The following is a 27831-nucleotide window of genomic DNA, read 5'->3' as shown; positions in this document are numbered from 1 at the left end:
CTGATAAAGTGTCTTAAAGCAATAAGATCTGAGGTTACAGACACCCAGTCTGGAAACAGGAGATGATATATAAGATGTACAAAGCCTTCAGCATAATAATACTGTATACATCAAAACATTACCAGAACTTACATTGCTCTCTTACAGGTTTTCACTACCGGCAGCAACCTCCGATAACCTTCCTTTGATGTCTTGTATGCCTTCATGTCGAACTCCTCCAGTACCTCCTCTGACATCAGTAACAGGTAGGCCAGAGCTGAACATTGGTGAGGTTGTAGTTCTGTTTCTGAAAGAGTCCCTGATCGTAGGGAGGTCTGAATGTCTTCAACTAGAGAGTTGTCACCAAGTTCATTCAGACAGTGAAACAAGTTGATGATCCTTTCTGGTGAGGATTCTTTCTTGATTATATCTGAAAGGTACATAACGGTTCCCTTAACTGTTTCCTCATTACTCAGTGTTGTACTTCCTGTCTGTGTCAGAATCCCTTGTAACAGATTCTGACTGGACTTCAGTGAGAGACCCAGAAGGAAGCGGAGGAACAGGTCCAGGTGTCCATTCTTACTCTTCAAGACTTGGTCTACTGCCCTCCTGTGTAAGTCATATAACCTGTCTGCTCTCCAGTGTAAGACAGATAACCAGCCTGCTCTCAACATGTGCTTATAATACCAATCTGGGTTCTGAGTGGGGGGAAAGACATGTTCCTCCTTGCTAAGACAAGATTCTAGAACATGTACTGCTGCTAGGAACTCCTGAATGCTCAGATAAACAAAGCTAAAGACCTTCTCTTGGTAAAGCCCAGATTCTTCTTTAAAGATCTCTGTACACAGTGCTGAGTACTCTGATGCCTCTGAGACATCAATGCCACACTCTCTCAGGTCCTCCTCATAGAAGATCAGGTTGCCCTTCTGAAGCTGTTGGAAAGCCAGCTTTGACAACTTCAGGATCATGTCTTTGTTGGACGGAGACAGTTCCTTTGGATTTATTTCTGTGGATTTGTTGTACTTTTTGTTTTTCATACTGGTTTGGATGAGCAGGAAGCGTTCGTACATCTGAGTCAGAGTTTTGGGGATTTCTTCTTTCTTTGCTTCTTTCAGCATCGACTCAAGGACAGTGGCTGATATCCAACAGAAGACTGGTATGTGACACATGATGTGGAGGCTTCTGGATGTTTTTATGTGCTTGATGATTTCATTGGCCAGATTCTGGTCTGTGATTTTCTTCCTGAAGTACTCCTCTTTCTGTGGCTCATTGAACCCTCGTATCTCTGTTACTTGGTCAACACATTCAGGAGGGATCCGATTGGCTGCTGCAGGTCGTGTGGTTATCCAGAGGAGAGCAGAGGGAAGCAGATTCCCCTCGATAAGGTTTGTCAGCAACACGTCCACTGAGGTTGGTTCTGTGACATCACAGCACTTCTTATTGTTTTTAAAGTCTAGAGGAAGTCGACACTCATCCAGACCATCAAAAATAAAAATGGTTTTGGTTAAACCATCTTCAATACTATCAATCTCTTTTAGCTCTGGGAAGTAGTGGGTAAGAAGTTGCATTAGACTACATTGGTCCTTTTTCATGTTTAAATCACGAAACGGAAGAGGAAATATAAAATGAATGTCCTGATTCACTTTTCCCTCTGCCCAGTCAAGGATGACCTTCTGCACACAGACTGTTTTTCCGATCCCAGCTATTCCTTTAGTCAAGTTTCTCAAACCTTTCCTTTTCAAATGTTTGTTGTGACCATGTAAATCTACCAGAGGTGATTCTGACTCATACTCTTGTGATGAGCTAGTCCTTTCTGGGAACATGTCTTCATGGTTCAATGATGTAGATGTTGGTTTTCTGATCAACAGAGCCGGGCTCCCATTATGCTTCTGATGTTGTTTTATTGGCTTGAAGATGTCATTGCAAGTGATTGGTGTCTCTGGTCTTGTTTGTCTCTTGGACGTATTCTCGATCTGTCTGACCTCATGTTCTTCATGAACTCCTTTACTTTCATCCTTCGTGATGTAGAGCTCTGTGTAGATGTCCTTTAATAGAGTTTGGTTTACATGCGGTCTATTTCCTTCACACAGGATTTGATACTTCTTTTTCATGTTAGTCTTCATTTCTTGTTGGAACCACAGAAGAGTTTGACCTATAGGAAAAAGTTGAGAATGAACATAGTAAGATAAAATTCTCAAATAATCTTGGACTCAATGACAACCTTTGAATGTTAAAACAGATTAACACTATCTGGTATTTAAAAGCCCTTTAAATAATAGACAATATCTTAGGTGGGTTAATGTGTGTCTGTCTGGAGATACTCATTAGAGAGACAACTTCCTCTAAAATGAGTCTCTCTGGGAAGCAGTTAGAAGAGATCTCTCCCTTATTCCCTCCCTTTCTCCCATCTCTCTCCTTTCTCTCCTCCCTCAGACTTATGTGTTTTCATTTCAGGCTATAAGTCAACAGAAGGTGAACACAGGTGGCTGTCGAGTCAATTCTCCAATGAGACCCACGTGACTCCAGTTCAAACAGTCGTACACAAGTGATCAGCACCCCTGGTGACAAGCCCCCCTGTCCTCCATCCAGCCCTGTCTTAGATCCACCAGTCAAAAAGACCTGGTACCCCTGGTGACAAGACCCCTTGCCCTCAAATTCTAAGATAATCTGCTTAACATTAGAACCAGCAGACCATTCAGACCCCAAGTATCCACCAGAACCAACACCGTTTGGCGTCATTAGCATATGAATCGTCCCTATCAGCACATACATTCTGCTCCACAGCATCATCAGACAGCCACAGTATCAGTCTGTCTACTGTGTTGATATCAAACAACATAGAAAATATAGTAAACTGTATAAAAACAATGAATTACAGAATTTGTTTGTATTAAATGCCCAATACATTTGAAGAATACAAGAATGTGGTTGCACTGAAGCAATTATTGAAACAACTATTTCAACTCCGGCTATTGAATTTTTTAAATACATTTTTTTAAATAAACTACACCCCACTTACATTAACCACAAACTAATCCATTAGAAGTTTGTTTTTATTTTAATGTTATTTTGATGATGAAGAAGGTAAAATAGTGACATTATCAACCATTTGTGAAGATTAGAGGATTTACACATGAATAGCCATATATACAGGCATAAACCAAGGAATCTTGATAAACATGATAATTGCAAAGGATGAATAACACAAATAGCCATATTTGTGCCCATTAATGCTATGCATGTAAACAATTTTAAATAATTATTTACAGTAGCGCACATAACAAAATATACACTTTTAGCGAAAATTCATAGACAGATGATAGGATGTTTGACATTTTGTTTCTACCCTAACGAAAAATAGCAACGTGTTATACATTTGTTGAATTGTTGAAGATATTGTTTGTTTTAAGTTCCAATAACAATGAATTTGTTGAATAGATAATTACTGTTGCGCCTTAGAGAAAGGTGTCACTGACAATGGCTCCGCATTCACTACGTAGTTTGTTGCTTATTACTGTTTATGTTGTTTATTAGGCGTTCTCCAGTAGGAGAAAACTATTTTTCTCCTGAACCGTATATCTGATTTACTTGCCAGCCATACTTCTGAACAGGGCTGACAATGAAACTAGTTGCTATGTCAAAAATCAACTGAACTATGACTTCACAAAGTTAGCCCTTTATGCTACCTCTAATGACCAATAGCGTTAATTACCTATTAGGCTGTACCGTTTGAACTGTTAGAGCTACAGACACGAAACCAACTACGTTTTACATGTTTAGCCATCCCCAGTTCATATGATGAAAACGTTTATAGATTTTACGTATGATTATTAGCATAAATAGCGTTAATTAACTATTAGGTTGTATCTTTTGAACAGGCCTTGTCTGGTAATCTGGCATACCAGGCATTTGTCCGGTGGGCCGAGACACTTTTGGGGCCTGTATAACTTAAAAACGTAGTGTGTGTGTGCCCATGATGGTGATGATTAAGTAAGATAACCGTCATCGCTATCAGAAAGTGAAACTACTGCTGTAGAATGAAACTAAATGCTATACAACATTAGCTGAACTGAAATGTTTAGTTAGGTAATAATCGTCAGGGACCTTTTTTAATTTTGCGCCTAATGTGACGGAGCAAAATCCCAATTTTCCTTTGCAATTTTAGACCACGGTCACAAGAATGGATCTGGAGTCTTACTTTCGCAGATTTGGTGTACAAACAAAGTCAATTATTTGGAATAAGGAAGATGCAAAATTGCTTATTACAATGATTTTCTAATAGGGTCACTTGATAAACTATTATTTTGTTAAAAAGACAATTTTCAGCGCTGAATAATTACCAGCTTGACATTTGCTAAGTTAGCTTGACTGAAGCTATTTGGCCTGCCTTAACTACCCAGTGAGCAATTGCTGGCGGGCAGCCGGCGGCAATAATGTCGTACAGCCAGCGGGCCACCAGCTTTTGCCACTTTTCTCCTGATCTCAATTTGCATAAGCTATTTTGCATCTCAGGTGGCTTCACCACCACCACCAGCGTGGGCTTTAGTCTGCTATATCTGCTTGTGTTGCCATTTTCTTCCAACAGAGATGCTATTGTACCCCTTTTATTCTTGTACTGATTATTTGATTTATTTTAATATTGTTAAATCTTAGTGTACAGAATTTTGGTCAACATTTGTAGTTTATAAATAAAATAGACTTTGACTTTTGCACTATTGCTTGTGTCTCGCCATTGCTTACCATAAAATGTTCACAAACTAATGGCCATTTTCCACTGCATGGTACCGGCTCAACTACTCATCTATAGCCTCGAACTTTAATGCTTCATGGGGGACAATTCTTTACTGTGTTTAAACACTGCAGTGTCCGTAGATGGCGCTATAGCGAATTGCACATTTGTAAGGCAAGACAATCGCCATTTGGATCCCACGCTGTAGTACCATGAAAACAAGAAGGAACATTCATTTTAGCGACTTGGTTCTCTCGTCAACTCTTGTTCAAAGTGTGTAAGGTATAAGCTATATGCTCTGAATTGAATTGGACTATCACATTGTTTTATTACAATTTGATGAACTCCCAAAACAAACGAAGATCTAGGATTATTTGGACAAAATTGTTGAACGCTGAGTCACCTACATCTATGGTGAGTTCTGTTCTATTATAAATAACCAGCATTAAGTGTTGTTAGGTAACTGAGTAAGAACGTAATGACTGTTTTGTATTAAACAATGACTGTTTGAAATATTCTATTAAGATTCAAAATCTTTAGTCAAGTTACTGGTAGCTGAACACAAGTTCTAAACCATTGCTGGGAAATCAAATTATAGAAACTGAGCTTGAAAAAAACAACATTGGCCTGAGATTAAATACCTACAGTAACCCTTGTTTATTCTTGTGTCCACAAGTTTGGTTGCTTACTATTTTTTGTTTTTTCATTTATCCTCAAGTTCTGATGTTTTGTGCTTCTTCGCATATCAACAGTTGAACAGGTATGGTAACATCGTTAGCTAACTTGTCTAAATCGTGTTTCTTAGGGTATCAACAAGTTAGAATTGTATAATATGTGCTTACTCCTTGTAACTTTTATCAACTGATACGTAACGTTGGCTAAATCGTGTTTCTTTGTGTAACGTTATCCACATCTTGTGGATAATGTTACTCTTGGCAGTAAATGTAGATAGACTAGCTAAACCTGGACTTGTTGCAATTCCTTTACAGAGGTGTCTGTGTATCCACATTTTTCTTTGCAATGTTTAATGGTTTCACCATATTTACCTGTTCATCAACTTTTATGTTTATTTTTAGGATGGAGCAAGCACAGTACTCCACGCCACCATGTAGAGGATGGCTACATAGGTAAGTGTGGGTTAATTCACTTAACCCAGATGCTTAACTTGTTATTAAAACATGTTGCTTCCAATTTTGTTTGTCAATTTCAATTTATTTTTAAGGGCAAAAAGGCAGAGGTGGATGGGGGATGTTTTAGCTCTGCACATGAATGTAAGAATTAACATTGTGGCGGACACTGCGATTTGAGTTCTGATTGTAAAATAACCAGATATTTAGGACTGAATACATAACTGAATACATAAATGTTTACTTTCAGAACATTTGGAGAAGAGGGCACAGCTAGCTCTACAATCAGGTAAAAACAAGACTATAGTTACACTAGAATCCAGTATTAATGAAACTGCGTTTGTCTGAACGTGAACCCTTATGGCAGTTTTGTTAATTTCACTATTGAGCAATTTACATTTCATTGTGCTTTTTAGCTTCTGATAAACGTCTGACTGAAAAGAATGTCAAGCCGAGGGCACAGCTGGCTCTACAATCAGGTAAAAACAAGACTATAGTTGCGCTAGCATGTTGTCTTCATGAAACATTTCATTTGTCTTGAATTTCATGCAATTCTCAAAATCATGTCAGACCGTTTAAGTACAATATCTGATTACTTTATTACAGGAGCCATAAGGAAGAATCTTTCCAACCGGGATGCCACTGATGAGGCTGTCCAGAACCAGGTCCCCAGGTACCAGAAAGGGACAGCTGACCGTGCAAGTGGGAGATGTCGTGGCGGTACAAGGGACCTGCCATGAATATGAATGACATCTCCAGCACAATCAATACAATCAAAAGCTGCAGTACTATATTTCTTTTTTTTTTTTACTGCTGCTATGTACAGTGTTATATATACTATATTGTTTGTTTTCCAACATCTTACTTTTGCTTGATTACTTACATCCACTTCACCATTTGGGGGTTACACTGCAGATTACCTTTTTATTCTTCCTTTTGTTTATTTATTTAGATTTTATTTTTTGCACTGACTTCTCTACTGGACAAAAAATGTGACAAACTACACGCACGCATTAACTTTCAGAGGGACATTGCAAACTGTTATATGCTAGCATTTGTAAAGACCTGGTTGGATTCTACAGTGCCTGAGTCAGGCATCAACCCTGCTGTCTTTTCTATCTACTGGCAGGACAGAACTTTGAAGTCAGGCAAACGGGTCTACAACTCTTGCTGGGGAACGGATGTTGCAGTGCTTTCAACACACTGTTCACCAGACCTGGAGCTACTGACTATAAAGGTACAGCCCTTCTACCTTCTGCTGGAATTCAGGTCTGCTATAATCACACCAGTCTATATACCCCGCAGGTGGATAAAACGCGTGCACTGGAGGACCTTTACAGAGTAATAAATGGACTGTTCACCCTGATGCAGCTTTTATTGTTGTTGGCGATTTAAATAAGGAAAATATGAAGTAGATTTTGCTGAAATACCACCATCACATTAGGTTTCCTAGCCGTGGTGATCAGACACTTGACCATCGTTTTTCACAAATATGAATTGGCTACAAAACCCCTCCCCCGTCCGGCTTTTGGTAGGCTGGTCACACATGGATTATGCTCCTCCCATCCTATTGACAAAGACTAAAATAACACAGGATGACACTGTGTTATGGGGTGCATTTGATAAATAAACTGTGAAACTTAGGATATCGTTGCAAACAAATATTCAGTCTAATACAACTGATGAATTACATATGAAGCTGAATCTTCTGTAAAATAATCAGCCAAATCCATACAGATATTAGCCCATGTTTGATATTTTGTTACTCCTAATAAAAAAAGGCATGAGTAGCCTAATACATTTTTGAATTGTCAAGACATAATTTGTATTACGTTCCAATAAAAATGTATTTGTTGAATAGTCAAGACTAGTGTTTGTATATCACTATAGTTTGTATATACATTAGATTAATTACATAAGAATCTGAATCTTGGGTAAAATAATCAACACAAATTCATAGACAGATGATTGGATGTTTGATATTTTGTTTTTCTTATATTGAAAAACAGTAACATCATACATTGTTGAGGCTATCATTTGTTTTTCAAATTCAATCAAGACACTTTCATCTGGGAGTATCACCCATACATCCATTGACGTCATTCATTCAGTGAGGGGTGATTAGCACCTGCTCCGGTAACTCCAAGTGGCGTGCGCTTTGGGCGGATTAAGTAGGAAAACAGGATAAAAAAGCTGTAAATAGTCTCTAAATAGTTTTGAGTTTGTGAGTTTAGAATTCTGACAACAGAAACAATGTAATATACACCTATTTAGGAAAAGTCATGGAACCTCATATTGCAAATACTATGGAGACAAACAATATCTAGATGAGTCACATGACAAATTGACTTGAGTAAACACATACTATCAAAAACCAAGATGGTACTACGAGGGTGATTAAGATGTCGGTTAGTTGATTCAGTGTGAACTGAATTGGAGTTTGTGCACATTTGCTTAAAATGGGTGCTTTAGGAAACTCAGTCTGAGTTTTTGCATAATGGCTTGTGCTCTGTTTCTCTACTTACTACTGCAGTTGCTGTGATTCCTTTGTCCTTCTGCTGATTTGTTGACCAACACGCCGACGGAGGAGGAAGAAGAGGGGCAGATTCACCGCTATCCTTCGTAGTTCTCAACTCAGATACTGCAAATGTTCACTCCCTGGACAATAAAATGGACAAACAACACGCTTGGATTAACTTCTAGCGGGACATAGCGTTTGAAGAGACCTGGCTAGACCCTATGGTGCCTGACTCGGCCATTACCCCAGCTGGTTCTTCCATCTACTGGCAGGACAGAACTTTGGAGTCTAGCAAATGTAAAGGTGTCTACATTATGGTTAACTTTCGCTGGAGCTCAGATGTTGCAGTACTTTCAACACACTGTTCACCAGGCCTGGAGTTCCTAAATATAAAAGTACGGTCCCCCTACCTTCTGTGGAAATTCAACCACACAGAAGTCTACATACCCCCACAGACGGATAAAAGCACACGCTAGAGGACCTACACTGGGTAATTAATGGCCTATAGGACCCTGATGAGAAAAAGAGCAGAGTACAGGAAGTGAGCTGAGGGTTTCAGGAGCCACAGCCAACGGCAGATGAATCTACACCAGGACCAGAAACAGATGACGTCAAACTACCCACAACCCCCTTGGTGATAATCTACACCAGGACCTGAAACAGATGACGTCAAACTACCCACAACCCCCTTGGTGTTTGTCTGTGAACCAGCCAAAGGCCCCAGTAAAACAGAAAACTTTCAAAGGCTCTGTGACGAGACGGGGAGGACCTACATAGACCCAAAATAAGGACTATAAGAGGGGATGTGTTAATGATAAACCAATCATTGGACAATTATGTTAAATGTGTACCTCCTTCATAAACAAGGGGAGGGGATTGGAAAATGATGTCATAGTAAACCAATCATTTAACAATTATGTAAAATGTGTCAGCCACTCACGCACGGTCCTCAAAATGTTTCTCATCATTAAAGGGTTTTGGACCGCTCTTAGTCTGACCCATCGCCCACAGAGGTAGTCAAGAGATCCGCCCTGAGTACCTCAAGTCTCTGGATGTTGTGGGGCTGTCTTGGTTGACACGCCTGTGCAACATCGTGTGGAGGTCGGGGACAGTGCCTCTGGGATGGCAGACCGGGGTGGTGGTCCCTCTTTTTAAGAAGGGGGACCGGAGGGTGTGTTCCAACTACAGGGGGATCACACTTCTCAGCCTCCCTGGGAAAGTCTATGCCAGGGTACTGGAGAGGAGAATACGGCCGATAGTAGAACCTCGGATTCAGGAGGAACAGTGTGGTTTTCGTCCGGGCCGTGGAACACTGGACCAGCTCTATACCCTCTACAGGGTGATGGAGGGTTCATGGGAGTTTGCCCAACCAATCCACATGTGTTTTGTGGATTTGGAGAAGGCATTCGACTGTGTCCCTCGCGGCATCCTGTGGAGAGTGCTTCGGGAATATGGGGTCCTGGGTCCTTTGCTAAGGGCTGTCAGGTCCCTGTACGACCGAAGCAGGAGCTTGGTCCACATTGCCGGCAGTAAGTCAGACTTGTTCCCAGTGCATGTTGGACCCCAGTGCAATTTTTATGGACACAATTTCTAGGCGCAGCCAGGGGCCGGAGGGTGTCAGGTTTGGGGACCACACGATTTCGTCTCTGCTCTTTGCGGATGATGTTGTCGTGTTGGCCCCTTTAAACCAGGACCTTCAGCATGCACTGGGATGGTTTGCAGCCGAGTGTGAAGCGGTTGGGATGAAAATCAATACCTCCAAATCTGAGGCCATGGTCCTCAGTCGGAAAAGGGTGGCTTGCCCACTTCAGGTTGGTGGAGAGTGCCTGCCTCAAGTGGAGGAGTTTAAGTATCTAGGGGTCTTGTTCACGAGTGAGGGAAGGATGGAACGGGAGATTGACAGACGGATCGGTGCAGCTTCTGCAGTAATGCGGTCGATGAATCGGTCTGTCGTGGTGAAGAAAGAGCTGAGCCGCTAGGCGAAGCTCTCGATTTACCGGTCAATCTATGTTACTACTCTCACCTATGGTCATGAGCTTTGGGTCATGACCGAAAGGAAAAGATCCCAGATACAGGCAGCCGAAATGAGCTTTCTCCACAGGGTGGCTGGGCGATCCCTTAGAGATAGGGTGAGAAGCTCGGTCACCCGGGAGGAGCTCAGAGTAGAGCCGCTGCTCCTCCACATCGAGAGGGGTCAGCTGAGGTGGCTTGGGCATCTGTTTCGGATGCTTCCTGAACACCTTCCTGGGAAGGTGTTCCGGTCCCGTCCCACCGGAAGGAGACCCTGGGGAAGACCTAGGACACGCTGGAGGGACTATGTCTCCCGGCTGGCCTGGAAACGCCTCAGTGTCCCCCCGGAAGAGCTGGAGGAAGTGTCTGGGGAGAGGGAAGTCTGGGCATCTCTGCTTAGACTGCTGCCCCCGCGACCCGGCCCCGGGTAAGCGGAAGAAGATGGTATGGTATGTACCTCCTTCAAAAATGTGATGAATAAAAAAAGGTCTTCTAAGTCACGTAACAAGAGATCAATCAAAGACCCGAGAAGATTTGATCTGAATTATCTGACCCTGGGCAACTGGATTCTCCCAGACTTCATGACGCTTTCTGTATGGCTGACTGACTAACCCGAATAAAGGTAGGAACTCTCCCTCTGTGTGTGTGTGTGTGTGTGTGTCTCTGTGTGTGTAATTGTTAAATGCTTGATTATAATTATTTTTCCTCTGAGACGCAGCCCCGTTGTTACTAGTGATAGTGGCCAGTGACACAATCCGCATATTACATAAATCAAAACGTAGACCTTGGGACGTTATCAGTTCCCCGTTCTGGTCTCTTGTAGGCAGCTAAGAGAAAGGGGTAGATGCCATCGTTGGTGAGTGTTTCGACCTATGGTACTGGTGTTTATTCTAAGGTGGGGTAAAATAAATTAACTCTCTGAGGTGTTTATTCTAAGACAGGGTAAAGGGAAGTATATTTTCTCAAGTGTTAACTCTAAGGTAGAGTGAGAAGTGACCTTGAGCGTCAAAAGGCTGGCTCATCGTTCATATGGGGGAGTATTTGGTTTAGTTAATGGTAGTATCAGAAGAAGTGAGTTGACCATGGATAAATACTGGTTTATCTTAATTTTGGTTTAGCATATGATAGGGTCAGAAGAAGAACCATGAAATCGTTACAGAAACGTAATTCTATGCCATAAAAAGATCTGATCTCTGATAAAGTCTAAGCGGATAACACCTGGACTGTCAGAAGATCAGCATTAGTTAGATAAGGATAAATACTGGTTTGGTTTAAATATAGTTAAATATAGGGTCAAAAGAGAACCTTAATCACTTGCCATAAAAAGACCCAACCTCTGACACTGAGTCTGGGCAGACATTATCCTGAGTGCTGGGAGGTTTGCTTAGAATCAGGTAGGAGGGGAAAAGGCTGATTGGGAATAGTGAGATACGGCTGGGAAAAATACCCACAGATTGGGGAGCACCAGACAGTAAACAGACTAAAAGGGGTACTAAAGACTAATTAGCGGCAGCACAAGTACAATAAGGGTGAATTTTAGTACCTCAGGCTTGGTGAGTGAAGCTGTTCTAAATAAGCACAACTACAAATATTGTTGAGCGATAGGAACCCGTCGAGTGGCAACATAAAACGTTTGAGGATTGATCCATAGGACAGTTCCAGACTTAGGACACTTGTCATAAGCCAGGATGGAAGTTAACTGACCGGAGTCAAGCTACATTGTCAGTGCCTTTAACAGGACAAATAAGAGGAAGGTTTTGCCAAATTCCACTCAATCCACTGCTGAATATACAGTATGCAGCTCCTTATTGAATGAATATTGGATTTGTCCATGCTACCAATGTTTTTATGTACTGAGGGCCGTATTCGCTGTGATTCTGCTTTCACTCATGGTGTCTTTCCATTGACTTTATGACGTGAAAGCAGGGGAAATGTACAGTGGATATAAAATACTACACACCCGCCATTATTTAAATACACTGTCTGCACTGTAATTAATCATAGCATCCACTGTATGATTAATTATGACGGAAAAGAGAGGAACTGAGAGTTTAAAGCGAATCAATTAATCAATCTTAAAGAGTTACATGAAGAATTAGTTTTTTCCTGTTTGCATAGTTATAACAGAGCATTGGCATCTGTTATGTTTTACATCTTCCAGTCACAGTATTTGTCTAATTTGTTTTTTTGGAAATGACTATGAGAATGTGAGTTTGTTTGATACTTGACTAGAAGTAATCGTATTAACCTCATGGACGATGGTGTGAAGTGGGTAAAGGTTGCAGGGGGCACATGAGGGACTTACAGTTGTGCTCAAAAGTTTGCATACCCTTGGAGAATTGGTAATATATGTACCATTTGTAAAGAAAACATGAGTGAGCAGGCAAAACACGTTCTTATTTATGGGATTCACGTTCAACTGTAGGTCATAACAGAATGGCACATTTATAAAACAAATCATGGCAACAAAGAAAAAAATGAACTAAACACTGTTCAAAAGTCTTAATACTTAATAAAGTGTTTTGTTCCATTCAGCATCAATGACAGCATACAGTGTTTTGTAATATTTGTCTATGAAGCCCAACATTTCTTGCTCGATGATATTAAGGTCAGGAGACCGTGATGGCCACTACAGAAACTTTTTCTGCTGTAACCATTGGAGGGACAACTTGGCCTTGTGCTCATGATCATTGTTGTGCTGGAAAGTGTAAGAGGGCTTTTTTCTGTCTGGCAACTCCACCATGCAGCTCATTTTTGTTCAAGTATTGTTGTATTGTGTTCCTTTAAACAACCACACCGTCTTTTTTCAGAGCAGCCTGTATTTCTCTTGTGTTTACCTGTGGGTGTTTCTTTGTATCCCGAACATTTCTTCTGGCAGTTTTGGCTGAAATCTTTCTTGGTATACCTGACCATGGCTCCCTAGATGTTCCACTTCCCAATACGTGATTGAACAGTACTGACTGGCATTTGCAAGGCTTTGGATGTCTTTATATATCCTTTTCCAACTTTTTAAAGTTTCATTACCTTGTCACGCAGGTCTTTTGACAGTTCTTTCCTGCTCCCCATGGCTCAGTACCTAGCCAACTCAGTGTATCCACATGAGAGCTAACAAACTCTTTGACTATTTATACACAGACACTAATTGGAATATAAAAACCCACAGGTGTGGGAAATTCACCTTTAATTGCTATTTTCACCTGTGTGTGTCACCGTGTTTGTCTGTAACAAGGCCAAACGTTTCAAAGGTATGTTAACATTTGATCTGGGCCATTTGGCTGATTTCTTTTATCATTATGATTTTAAAAGGAGCCAGACAACTATGTGATAACAACTTGCTTCATATGATCACTATTCTTAAATAAAATAGTTTTTCTGCATGATCAGTCATATTTTTAAAATCAATACCAGAATTTCATAATGTATGCCAGGGTATGCAAATCTATGAGCAAAACTGTATAGACCAGAGTGGAGTTTGGGAAAGCTCTCTCTTGCATTTTCCTCACTCCTGTCTACATCTTCAGTCTCCGGAGAACTCTTATCTTGGATACTTGTACGGTAATTATAATTCCCTCTTTATATATTAAATTAATTTGTTCCATGAATTCATTGTTTATTGGGAATTAAAGTGAAACTGAATTGTGATTACATACATTGATATAATTGGGTATATATTTATTAACATAAAAAGAATTAATGATAAACATCTACGCCATATAGTAAAAATAATATACATTCTTATTGTGTACATTGTGTACTTAAAAAGTATGGGGCACTGCCATGTTGGAATGACGTGTACAACTGATGTCACTAGAATGGTAGCGCTCTAATATCAAACCCGGCAAACTGCAGTAACAATGGAAGACCGACCCATTATACCCATGAAAACATATATCGCTACCAACTATTATTTTGCTACAGTCTATATACATCTTACAACATATACATATCTACACTATGCCTAGCAGCTACAGACCATACCTCCTCTAGCCGGATAGCGCGTCTTCACGCTCTCTCTTCTGATGAACAGAGTGGCTCCTCTTGGTTATGGGTCTGGTTGTCATTGAGAGGTAGGACATGGTAGTCTTCTGTACTGTAAAATTCATTTGTACTCTCTGGGGCTGTACTATATAATCCCCCTTTGCATCTCTTATTGCTGGTCATTTGAAGACATTTTTAACTGCCTGTTATCAATCTGTCAGTCTTCTATCTAATAACACCTGCTAGCTGACAGTGAGTCGCTACGTCACTCACCTGACGATTCCAAGATGGCCACGCCCTATATTGTAGTAAAGTTTAAAACGTTTTTATTTACAAATGCACAATTTTGCTCTTTTAGTTGTCAGCAAAAATGTTGTGATCAAATAACAACAATAGGGGCCATACTTAATAAATAAATCTGTTCAGTTCTACTTTAATCTAAAACGGATCTGAGACTGAGGGGCCCCTATATTCTGTCCATATATCTTGCTAGGATCTGTCCATGTGACTGTCTTGGACTCTATAAATAGACCCATGCACAAAAGGGGAGATTGGAACGTACCATGTTGGGTATTTTGTATAATAAACCTGTCTTATAACTGTGTATATTGTATAGAATAACAGAGACTAAATTATTCACTTAAAAGCAAACAACCAATCACAACGTAAGTTACTGGTCATTATTTGTTGTATGAGGAAGCACCAACAGGGTCTTTGGTCGTGTTTTATCAGGAAATATGTTCCTCTACACGACAGTATTTATTAGTCTCCTGATATCAGCAGTTACAGCATCATAAACTTTTAACGCTCAAGTACTAACAATATCTCACTTCTGTTATTGATTTTAATCTTCTATCTTTGAGAAAATATTATTTGTCCTTCAAATACTTACGTTATTGTTGCATCTTCTCTTGTGTTTTTTCCTGCGGTGTCTGAAAATGGAGCCCAGAACAAAAACTAAAAGTTCCTTTCGATTTCAGTTCAGCCGTCTTCCCGCGCCACATACGTACATTGATACGTGTTGTATTGTTACCTTCCACTAGACTTCAGGAAACACCTGCTGTAACCACACTACAATCATACTGTACAGGTTCTGTTTCTAACCCATGAAAGAACAGCACTGTTTTTCAAATGTACAATGTATATATAAAACAATTTAGATCAAGCATTGTTTATAAGCTTTACTGTGTTTTGAAACACCAGAATACTGCTTTTGCCTTGTAGCATTGGGCTTCAGAGACAGTTGGAGTGTCTACTGTGTGTTGTCTGTGGTGAATGACTTGGATTTATCAAACATATTTATCACATTGGGCCTCATTCACCAATGTCTAAGTTTTTTCTTAAATGTTTTCTTTAGAAAGTTCCTAAGAAAAGTCTACGCCAGATTAATGACGTGTTCTTAAGCCGCAGAAGTGTACTTATGTTCAGTGATGTGCGAATCATGAACGATTTGTTCTTTTTTAACTAATCTTTTCAGTGAACTGGGTATACTGAATAATTGCTCTAGAAGATTAGTTCAATCTGTGAATCACTTTTGCACAAGAGAATGACAGAGCTTTAGGCCGCTGTGAAGTTGGAATGCAAACTCTTTCATCACCAATACTTAATACTTGTCAGACATCACAATCCAGTGAATAACTATAATTTCAAAAATAATTATGGAAGCCAATAGGCTAGCCTATGTTAGCCTGATCTTAGAGGTCTCTATCAGATCTGAAACGTACAGTAGCCTATATCCAAGCTGACATGTAGGCCTACATGTAGGCCCTCAACTTTCTATCCAAATCACCTGCGGGATCTGACAATTAACATTTACTTTCCCCATGCTTTTGTTACATTGTTAACCTATGATACCGTGACTACGCAACAACAGACATTTGAATCCAAAACAACGTCACTCAGTGGTACAATAACAGTATGCAATTGGATAATGTCCTGGTGGACTTCGTGTTTTCAAGAACAGCTGAGAGAAATAGCAGATCAATATTGAGTGGATGATGAAGGATTACAGAAAAGTTGTTGATTAGTAACAAGGAAGAGTGCAAGTTGTCCATTGACTCCAGCAGTGATCTGTCCAATGTAAAACAGCAGCAAAGAGACATTGAAGTGTCAATTCAAACACCTTCCAGGTCAGACACATTTCTCTGTCAGTCTGCCCCATTAACGATTCCGTGTGATGTCATGGAGCGTGCAAATCCGTCTAGTGACATACTAAGGAGATGATTGGGACCTGGTGTGAATAGATGAAGACATGACACAAAGACAAGTCCGGGATGTGTTTGTGGAGTGATGGGAACTGGAGGTGTACGGGACGGTGGCAGTGATCCTCACCACACCGTGACAGTACCCCCCCCCCCCCAAAAGGCGCGTGCTCCCGACCGCAAGACAGGGAACAACACGGGGGGGAGGGCGGGACGACGGCACCAGGAGAGGCCGTAATGGGCCGGAGAGGCAGAGCCGCCGGAACGGGCTGGGGAGGCGGAGCCGGCGGAGGAGCAGGAGCCGGCGGAGGAGACGGGAGAGCCGGCGGAGGGTCAGGAGACGGGAGAGCCGGCGGAGGGGCAGGAGACGGGAGGAGGCGGCGGGTCCAGGGCAGTAGAGGGCGCCGCGGGACGAGTCCATGGCGGGCTCGGGTGGCGGCTCCTGGGCAGCTGGAGGAGCTGGCTGAAACTCCTGGGCGGCAGGGACCACTAGGAACACCCGGCGCCTTGGAGCTGGCACCGGACGTAAGGCCGACAGCGGAGCTGCAGCTGGGGGAGCAGGGTGCCGCGGGGCGGCGGCAGGCCGCAAAACAGGAAGTGGAGCACACCGCAGGAAGTGGAGCACTACTCGTCCCGTCCATCCCATGGCAGGTAGGAGGCTCGGGCTGCCGCTTCCTCCTACGGCCTCCTCTCCTACGTCCCGTCCTCTCCGCCTCCTACATTTCCTGTAGGAGCCCCTTGAACACATCCTCCTCCTGCTGAGTGAGGGGCTTGACCTCCCCCCATTGGTCTACCCCCCATAGCACCCCACCAAAAAGATCTAGGGGCAACCTCCAGCTTTGCTCCCCCAGGGGGCCTTCCTCCACTCTCCCATACACCACCTCCTCATCGTCAGACCCCCAATCACCTCTCCAGGAGTACTCCCCTCTCATGGGATATTCTGGAGGGGAGTAGCCGGAATAAGCGCAGAGACGCTGAGCTTCCTCCTCCGGTGTCTCTGGCTTCTCCCACGGCCACAGGGAGTTATCCCTGTGACCAATGGCGGATTTTCCTTGCACGCCTGGGGTTTCCTTTTTGGTCGATCATTCTGTAACGGTGGCAGTAGTGGAGGAACCAGGCACAGGCTAATATACTCTGTGTTTTAATGAAAATCAAAACAAAAACAAACTTAAAGAAAACAAAGGGACTGAATCTTTAGACAACACAACAGAAACACTCACCGGTTCCGTGTGACACACAGACAGTACCAACAACAATGATGGACAAATGTGGGGAGCAGAGAGGAAACATTTAAACACATACTAATGAGATGATTGGGACCTGGTGTGAATGATGAAGACGTGACACGAAGACAAGTCCGGGATGTGTTTGTGGAGTGATGGGAACTGGAGGTGTACGGGACGGTGGCAGTGATCCTCACCACACCGTGACACAGAGGTCTGACAACACAAGTATTATCCCCCTTATCATTGTAAAGACAAACAAAGTGAAAGTACATTCATTAACCAAACCCAATTGAACATTTTAAATAGGACATCCAATTTCACGGATATATTTATTCAGGGAATAAACAGGCTTTGGCCATTTTACCCTCTTTTGCAGGCTATGACGATATTGGCTGCGAACCCAGTCTTCATGGAAAACAGCGTGATATCTTAATACTAAAGACTTTGGCCATTCTACTCCATACAAGGAGAGAAAAAACATGAATCCCTCATCACGAAATCCCGCGAGCATATTACACAAAATTCGAGAAGCATCATTATACCTATTTCCAATCCCTCACACTGGTGTGATCGTATACTTCATGGACCATTCTAGCCTGATCACACAGGTATGTGTTGTGGAAATTCTTGCACTGATGTATACTTGGTCGTCCTATACATGTATAAATGGGTTACTGATTAAAGATGCTGAGAGGGATCTGGTGTTTGCCTAGGGGACATCCTTAACCGGCACCAGTGGATTAGAGGGTCACCCGTAAATCAGTAAATCAGTATAATCTTTTAGTGTCTGTCTATTGTCCAAACATATTGACTCCTCGGGAGTTGAGAACGATAAGGTGGGGGGGACAGGCCGCCCTTTGGGTAAAAACCTATGTGACAAGAGACAGATGGGCAACAACTTACCACACCCCTTTTTAGCTTTGATAAATACAAACTGTTCATTGGTTTACGTTAGAGACTCCTCAGACAATTATGTTTGTAAGCGTTTGACGCATCTCTCTAATTTGCAAATAATAATGAAATGGTTAAATTGTGCCAAGAGAATTTCGTCTCTGTATTTCCTCAATAAAGAGTTCTGATCGATGGAATTGCCATCACATGTGACCGTACTCTTCAGGGACCACTCTAGACTGATCACACCAGTGTGACCGTACGCTTCAGGGACCACTCTAGACTGATCACACTGGTGTGACCGTACACTTCAGGGACCACTCTAGACTGATCACACTGGTGTGACCGTACACTTCAGGGACCACTCTAGACTGATCACACCGGTGTTACCGTACACTTCAGGGACCACTCTAGCCTGATCACACCGGTGTGATTGTACGCGTCAAAGGGTTAACCACCACTGTCCATTCTTCCTGCTGCTAGCAACACATTCACGAAACACCCCGAACTCTCCACAATTACACACACCTGTTCCTCATCACATCACGCCAGACCTCCCATCATTACACACACCTGTTCCTCATCACATCACGCCAGACCTCCCATCATTACACACACCTGTTCCTCATCACATCACGCCAGACCTCCCATCATTACTCACACCTGTTCCTCATCACATCACGCCAGACCTCCCATCATTACACAAACCTGTTCCTCATCACATCACGCCAGACCTCCCATCATTACACAAACCTGTTCCTCATCACATCACGCCAGACCTCCCATCATTACACACACCTGTTCCTCATCACATCACGCCAGACCTCCCATCATTACACACACCTGTTCCTCATCACATCACACCAGACCTCCCATCATTGCTCACACCCGTTCCTCATCACATCACTTCAGACCTCCCATCATTACGCACATCAAATCAATCAATCAATCACATTTATTTATAAAGCCCTTTTTACAACAGCAGTTGTCACAAAGTGCTTTACAGAGACACCCGGCCTTAAACCCCAAGGAGCAAACAAGAGTAGTGTTGAATTTCAGTGAAGGTCAAATTTTAGGAAGAAACCTAGAGAGGACCCAGGCTCAGAGGGGTGACCAGTCATCTTCTGGCTGTGCCGGGTGAGATATTAAGAGTAAAATTGGAATAATAAATACATTTCTCTGGGCTAAATCCAGAGTCTATTTGATTTTAGACTAGGTCAGAAGTATGACCAGGTGGACAAGGACAGCAACGGGCCCCCCAAACCAGGTAATCCGCAGGTGTGGAACAGGACCTCATCTCCTCCTAAAATTTAAAACTGGAGGAGACTGAGAAAAGTTAGTAGTGCATTCCTCATATCCCCCAGCACAATAATATAGCAGCAGAACACTTTGGAACTGAGACGGGGGGATCCGGTGACACTGTGGCCCTACCCGGGGGAGGCCCCGGACAGGGCCCAACAGGCAGGAAATCAATCCACCCACATTGCCAGGCATCAACCAAAGGGACACCCACCAACCGCAACCCCCCTAAATGAGGGCCGAGTATTGCTAGCAGCGTACAGCCCAATTGCACAAGAGAGAGTCAACAACAAGCCAGTGACTGTTTCCCTGAAAGGCATTGGAGGGAGGGCATCCCAGTGGCGACGAGAGCCCACCTGGCAAGACAGCAAGGGTGGACAGTATCAAGCCTACTGGTCACCTTCACGCCCCCGGGCCAGGCTACACCTAATTATAAACCGTGCTGTAGAGATGAGTTTTTAGTAGACACTTGAAAGTTTGCACTGAGTTTGCATTTCTAACGTTAATTGGCAGATCATTCCACAGGAGTGGAGCTCTATGAGAAAAGGCCCTGCCGCCAGCTGTTTGTTTTGAAATTCTAGGTACAATTGAAAGGCCTGCATCTTGCGATCTAAGGTTACGTGTAGGTATGTATGGCTGGATCATTTCAGCAAGGTAAGTAGGAGCAAGTCCATGTATTGATTTATAGGTTAAGAGTAAAACCTTAAAATCAGCCCTAACCCTAACAGGCAGCCAGTGTAAGGACGGCAGTTTTTTGGGATACGACCATGCAGTTGTCGAGGTTCACAGTGACATCTACTAACAACGCTCTTTGTTTTTTGGGTCCTAAAACAAGCATTTCTGTTTTGTTTGAGTTTAAGAGCAAGAAATTCTCTGTCATCCACTTCCTAATATCTGAAACGCATGCTTCCGAAGTAGCTAATTTAGGGGCTTCTCCATGCTTCATTGAAATATATAACTGTGTGTCATCAGCATAACAGTGAAAGTTAATATTGTGATTTCGGATTACATCGCCCAGAAGGAGCATATATAGTGAGAACAATAATGGGCCCAGAACCGAGCCTTGAGGAACACCAAAGCATACCTTTGACTTGTCAGAGGATATGCAATCCACACTAACAAACTGATATCTTTCAGATAAATAAGATTTAAACCAGGCTAGAATATGTCCACGTAGCCCAATATGGGTTTCCAGTCTCTCTAAGAGAAGGGAGTTATCAATAGTGTCAAAAGCAGCACTAAGATCAAGAAACAACAGGACGGATGCAGATCCTTTGTTTGAGGCCATTAGAAGGTTATTTGTTACCTTCACGAGTGCAGTCTCAGTACTATGATGGGATCTGAAACCAGACTGGAGTATTTCATAAATGTTATTTGTCTTTAGGAAGACATACATTTGTTGGGAAACACTTTTTTCTAAGATTTTTGAGAGGAACGGGAGGTTCGATATTGGCCTATAATTGTTTAATATGTCGGGGTCCAGATTAGATTTTTTTTGAAGAGGCTTAATTTCCGCTATTTTTAGTGAGTTTGGTACACATCCAGAGGAAAGGGAGCAATTTATTATGTTCAGCATTGGCTGACCTAGCACTGGAAATAGCTCCTTAAGTAATTTTGTTGGAATCGGGTCTAGCTGAGAGTTTGTGGGTTTAGAACTCATTACAAATGTTGTAAATGTGTCGAGCGATACGGTATCAAAAAATTCAAGTGTCCCCATTGACACCTGGTCAGGGAGGTTCAGGAAATTTGTTGGACAACTGAGATTTTGAGGACCATAACTATTTAAGGAGGAGTCAGTTATTTGTTTTCTAATGGTGGCGATCTTTTCATCAAAGTAGTTCATGTATTCATTACAACTAAAGTGACGACCCACTTCACTTGCTAAGCTTTGCTTTTTTGTTAACTTCGCAACTGTATCAAAGAGAAATTTGTTTTTGTTGTTTTTGTTCGCCTCAATCAGCTTGGAGAAATAAGCTGATTGAGCAGACGTGAGTGATTTTCAGTATTGTAGTGTACTGTCTATCCAGGCTAGTCTAAATACTTCCAACTTGGTGGAGCGCCACTTTCGCTCCAATTTTCTGGAGGCTTGCTTAAGTGCTCTAGTATTGTCTATGTACCAGGGAGCAAGTTTCTTGTTGCATATTTCTTTTGTTTTTAGTGGTGCAACTGTGTCTAGTACTACATTAGAAATTTGGCATGATCACTTAAGGATAAGGTGTTGGAGTAACGGTTGTTGGAAATGAGGCCTGTAAAGATTCAATAAAAAATTTTTTTTACATTAATGTCCCAACTATACTTTGATCAGTTGAATACCACGTTGGTGAATAAAAGTAAATGTCCTTTCAAAACAGCAACATTTGTAAATTATTGTCCTTTTAGATTTCAGATCAATTCCATGGCTAAAATAAAGGTCTCCATAAAATGTATTTCAAATTGACTAATAATATTTGTTTTATAGATGCCACGCAAACCTGGATTTGCTGAGTGTTTTGTGCGTGTCTTTGGGTGTGGAGCCTGTCCCTGTGTGTGTGTGTGTGTGTTCAAGTGGCTCTATAGTTTGAGTGAAATTTGTAATTAAGTTCTGTTTGATTCCCAATTGAGCCAAACGTTGTGTCCTAGGGGCAAGGTGCTCCCCCCTAATTTATTTCAGGAAAATGTACCTGTACTTATTGTAAGTCGCTCTGGATAAAAGCATCTACTAAATGACTAAAATGTATACTTGTGCATTGCATTGCATTGCATTGCATCATCTTCCGCTTATCCGGGGCCGGGTCGCGGGGGCAGCAGTCTAAGCAGGGATGCCCAGACTTCCCTCTCCCCAGACACTTCCTCCAGCTCTTCCGGGGGGACACCGAGGCGTTCCCAGGCCAGCCGGGAGACATAGTCCCTCCAGCGTGTCCTAGGTCTTCCCCGGGGTCTCTTCCCGGTGGGACGGGACCGGAACACCTTCCCAGGAAGGCGTTCCGGAGGCATCCGAAACAGATGCCCAAGCCACCTCAGCTGACCCCTCTCGATGTGGAGGAGCAGCGGCTCTACTCTGAGCTCCTCCCGGGTGACCGAGCTTCTCACCCTATCTCTAAGGGATCGCCCAGCCACCCTGCGGAGAAAGCTCATTTCGGCCGCCTGTATCCGGGATCTTGTCCTTTCGGTCATGACCCAAAGCTCATGACCATAGGTGAGAGTAGGAACGTAGATTGACCGGTAAATCGAGAGCTTCGCCTTGCGGCTCAGCTCTTTCTTCACCACGACAGACCGATACATCGACCGCATTACTGCAGAAGCTGCACCGATCCGTCTGTCAATCTCCCGTTCCATCCTTCCCTCACTCGTGAACAGGACCCCTAGATACTTAAACTCCTCCACTTGAGGCAGGCACTCTCCACCATACTTGTGCATATTTTTTATATTAATGCATTTGATTTGTGTGTAAACACTGTTTTTATTTACAATCTTCAAAGGGTTTTTTGGTGTGAAGGACCTTTGAACCATTATCTTTACCTTTTGTATAAGGAAATTTGATATCTCAAACAATATGGCCGAAATCAGCGAATGAAATTGAGCTGGGAGGGTCTATGCCTTTAGACGTCCATTAAACCCAAATGGAACATCAACCAGCTACAAAACAAAACATACTCGTAAATGTGTCTGCTAGGAATGGACAGGAAAACTCCTATATAGAAATACCGCTTGGGGGCGCTATAAACATAACCGATGTTTCTCACGATTTTGCCTGGATAAAAACACACTTAAAACGACATTTCCTCCAAAACCGCTGAATGGATTTAGATGACAATTGGTGTAAAGGACAACTGGACCATTGTCTTTAAAAGTTATAATATTGTAAATGTTTCTGGTGGATTTTCAAAATATGCATGTGTGCTATTTTGGGTATTATGGATCACAACCCGATGAGACTATTCATTCTGCCAGCCGGCCCTGTGGTGTAGTAGGAACATCAAGGTCTTTCAATATTTTGACCCCAGTTTGATTCCCTTCTAAGACATTCCAAATTCGGTATCTCCTAAATGCTTTTCCACTAGGTGCTTTTCAGCCTTCACACAACAATACATATCTGAAATATCATGATTTTCATTTATTTTGCGAGAATAATTGTATTACGTGACCCTTTTATGCTTTTATTGTTTTCCAAATAAAAGAACCAGCCATGGAGTGATTGGAGTAATTGATTTAGATATAAATAGGATGTATAGCTATTAGCTAGCCATCTATAATAATCTTTGTACAACAGTACACTTTATTTCTGTTACAAATGTTTTGTTGGCCACTTTATTTCATCAAAATTGTAATGGCTGGGGTGAAATTTACATTTGGATAAGATAGAAGGTTCAAGGGATAACCTGTGGTATAGTGGGGACCTCCCTGTTCTTCAATATTCTGACCGTGGTACGATTCTTGCCTGAGCGGTTCCAAATTTTGTATTTCAGAAATTTATTTTCAAAAGTACATTTGCACAGGACAGCGAAGGTCATTTGATGATACAGACAGTGTGGTTACCTGATCAGTGAATCTTTACAATGTCTGGTCTATTTGTTCATGCTTAAATGGCTAGGAATGGTTTGATCATACCGGTGTGATCGTACACTTCAGGGACCACTCTAGCCTGATCACACCGGTGTGATTGTACACTTCAGGGACCACTCTAGCCTGATCACACCGGTGTGATTGTACACTTCAGGGACCACTCTAGCCTGATCACACCGGTTACTTTTCACCCTTCACACAACAATATATATCCCCTCTTTAATACCATGATTCTCATATGTTTAGGAGAACAATTGTTTTAAGTGACCCTTATATACTGTAATTTTTTTCCAGACACAAATCAGCCATGGAGTGATTGGAGTCATTGTTTTCGTTATAAGTAGGATGTATAGCTATTAGCTATATAGTCTTTGTGCAAGACTACTCTTTAGTCCAGTTAATAAATGTTATTTATCCTCGTTATTTCAGCAAAAATTTAATGGCTGAGGTAAAAGTTGAATTCTGCTGTTTAAATAGTGTAATGATAAAAGACAGTCCGCCACATAGAAAACCAGGGATTGAAACCTGCCGGCGACAACAATATTCATCCCTGCTAATCGGCTGAACTAGGACTGCCTGGTTCCTTTTCTGTTTCAAGGGTTTTGTTTTGATTTCCTCTCATTCGATTGGACATCCTGACTACACTGGGCATTTGGCATTTTTAAATAGCAAAACATTTCTCTAGTGAGAGCATGCAGTGTGATGCATCCTGTGCCCCACTTGGCCCCCTGAAACGCTGCTCGCAGCTTTAATTCTTAATTGTTTCAATTTAATTCTTAATTAATCAGACACATTTAACAGTGTTTAGTTAACAATGGCAAACAGAACCCCATGGTTTTACCCCTTGACGGCATTGCAGATGCTGCAAAATTCAGATGAGATGGAGTCGGATTAAAATATATCCAGAAATTGACATGTCAGATGTTGGGTCTTCATCAAAATCTGATAATTAGCCACCTCCTCCAATGCCTGAGCCTCCTCGCAAAACAAACAGCCACCACAAATGCCACTGCGAGACACTACAGTAAGTCATCCTTTGATCATCCTTTTCCTCTGCTTATCGAATTTATATTTTTTAATTTTGTTATTCATATATGTCAGTGTGGAGAACAGGGAGCCCAGGTGCAAGATGAACAGTGAAACAAGGGTTTAGTGCACAAGGGCAGTCATAGGCTGTAGTAGTGAGGATTTGATTGTTGACGTGCTGTACGCTGCCTGCTGTTACTTACCTGGCTACCTGCCAAACTTTTTCAAATTTACTCTATATAAACTAATTGGTCAAAATTCTATTTTAAGAGTTTTACCAACGCAATATTTATCTGTTGACCTCTTACCCAACTTTACTACACCGGGACTCTTTTTGGACATAATTAACAGAACTGCTCACCCCTGAACACCTGAGGCTAAGTATCATTACAATGCCTTATCACTGTAATTGTTGTAGCAACAACACGGAGGAGAATGTTCGTCTTCAGTTAAAGATAGCAGAGTTAGAGGCTCGGCTTCTGACGCAAATGCCAGGCAAGGATTATGCTAGTGTAGAAATAGAAAAATCTGCGTCAGTGCCACCAGGTAGAAACGATTGTTTTGTTAGCCCCCCGGCACAGCTCCTGCAGTTGGACAATAACTTTCTTTTGGTCACTGGGAAGAAATGCCGTCGACCAGTTAAACCTGAATCGTTGCTAAAACCAACTGAGACTTTGAACAGGTTTTACCCACTGGAGTCGGAGTCAAGGCCCGAGCCGTCTTCGGAGGGGAATGGTCGGCAGGCATGTTCTACCGGTGGACTTGAAAAACTAAAAACTTTAGTCATCGGCGATTCCATTACACGCAGTATAAGACTAAAGAATCAGCCGGCGATCGTACACTGTTTACCGGGGGGCAGAGCCACCGACGTAGCCGCAAATCTGGGGTTGGTGCTAGCGAAGTCTAAAAGTGGCAAGTATAGAGAGTACAGAGATATTGTTATCCACGTTGGCACCAACGATGTTAGGATGAAACAGTCAGAGGTAAGAAGCAGAACATAGCATCAGCATGTAAACTAGCTAGAAAGATGTGTCGGCATCGAGTAATGGTCTCTGGCCCCCTCCCAGCTAGGGGTGGTGACGAGCTCTACAGCAGACTTGCGCAACTCAATCGCTGGCTGAAAACTGAGTTCTGCCCGTCGCAGGAGGTAGAGTTTGTAGATAACTGGCTTTCTTTTTGGGACTCTCCCAGAAATAGGGCCAGGCCTGATCTGCTGAGAAGCGACAGACTCCATCCTAGCTGGAGTGGTGCTCTTCTTTTATCTAGGAACATTGACAGGAGTCTCACTCCTGTAGCTTTAACATGAGATAGGGTGCAGGTCAGGCCGCAGGCTGTTAGCCAGCCTGCTAGCATAGTGGAGTCTGTCAATAGCATAGCCAGAGTAGTTAGTACAGCTTTACCTATTGCCACTGTGACTCGTTCCAAGGCTGAGAAAAGTTAAACAAGGTAGTGCAAACAAAAACAACCTTATTAAGATAAAGCCTTCCTCCACCTCGGTCACAAATAAAAATAAAATTGATTGTATCACTTCGCATCTCAAAATGGGACTCCTAAATGTTAGATCCCTTGCTCCAAAGGCAGTTGCAGTAAATGAATTAATCTCTGATCATAAACTAGATGCTATTGGTTTATGTGAAACGTGGCTAAAGCCTAATTAATTAATTGCCTTAAATGAGGCCTCTCCTCCTGGTTATACTAGTGATCATATCCCTCGTGCGTCCAGAAAAGGAGGGGGTGTTGCTAATATTTATGACAGTAAATATAAATTTACTCTCAAACATATCACTGAGTTTCATTCAGATTTTAATTGGCAAACTTCAGACGGGCCTGTACATGTGCTTTCTTGAGCAGGGGGACCTTGCGGCCGCTGCAGGATTTCAGTCCTTCACGGCGTAGTGTTACCAATTGTTTTCTTGGTGACTATGGTCCCAGCTGCCTTGAGATCATTGACAAGATCCTCCCCAGTAGTTCTGGGCTTATTCCTCACCATTCTCATGATCATTGCAACTCCACGAGGTGAGATCTTGCATGGAGCCCCAGACCGAGGGAAATTGACAGTTCTGTTCTGTTTATTCCATTTGCGAGTGATCGCACGAGCTGTTGTCAGCTTCTCACCAAGCTGCTTGGCAATGGTCTTGTAGCCCATTCCAGCCTTTTGTAGGTCTACAATCTTGTCCCTGACATCCTTGGACAGCTCTTTGGTCTTGGCCATGGTGGAGGGTTTGGAATCTGATTGATTGATGTACATGTAGATCACAGATCAGCCACACACATTGAAATACAGTGGTCTGTAGTAGCTCCACTA

The 27831-nt window shown here is 42.4% G+C and overlaps 2 protein-coding genes across 2 annotated transcripts in view; both read right to left on the bottom strand.

The window, feature by feature from the left end:
• The window catches only part of LOC105006816 (protein NLRC3-like), a 925414-nt gene that overhangs the window by 525288 nt on the left and 372295 nt on the right, over positions 1-27831 (bottom strand). The gene's annotated exons all lie outside the window — the stretch shown is intronic.
• LOC114830845 (NLR family CARD domain-containing protein 3-like) lies at positions 90-15302 on the bottom strand. Its single transcript, XM_034295274.1, has 3 exons — positions 15234-15302; positions 8361-8493; positions 90-2131 (listed from the first exon to the last, which is right to left on the bottom strand). The coding sequence occupies exon 3, from the start codon at positions 2100-2102 to the stop codon at positions 129-131; it is 1974 nt and encodes a 657-aa protein (XP_034151165.1). The 5' UTR covers positions 2103-2131; positions 8361-8493; positions 15234-15302; the 3' UTR covers positions 90-128.

Source organism: Esox lucius, chromosome 11 (genome assembly GCF_011004845.1).
Source record: "Esox lucius isolate fEsoLuc1 chromosome 11, fEsoLuc1.pri, whole genome shotgun sequence".
NCBI classification, from domain to species: domain Eukaryota; kingdom Metazoa; phylum Chordata; class Actinopteri; order Esociformes; family Esocidae; genus Esox; species Esox lucius.
Note: the sequence above shows the minus strand (reverse complement) of the source record. Positions and strands in the feature narration are given on the sequence as shown.

Coding starts and splice junctions, on each gene's coding strand:
- LOC114830845 (XM_034295274.1), bottom strand. CDS start 2,102: ATGAAGACTAACATGAAAAAGAAGTATCAAATCCTGTGTGAAGGAAAT.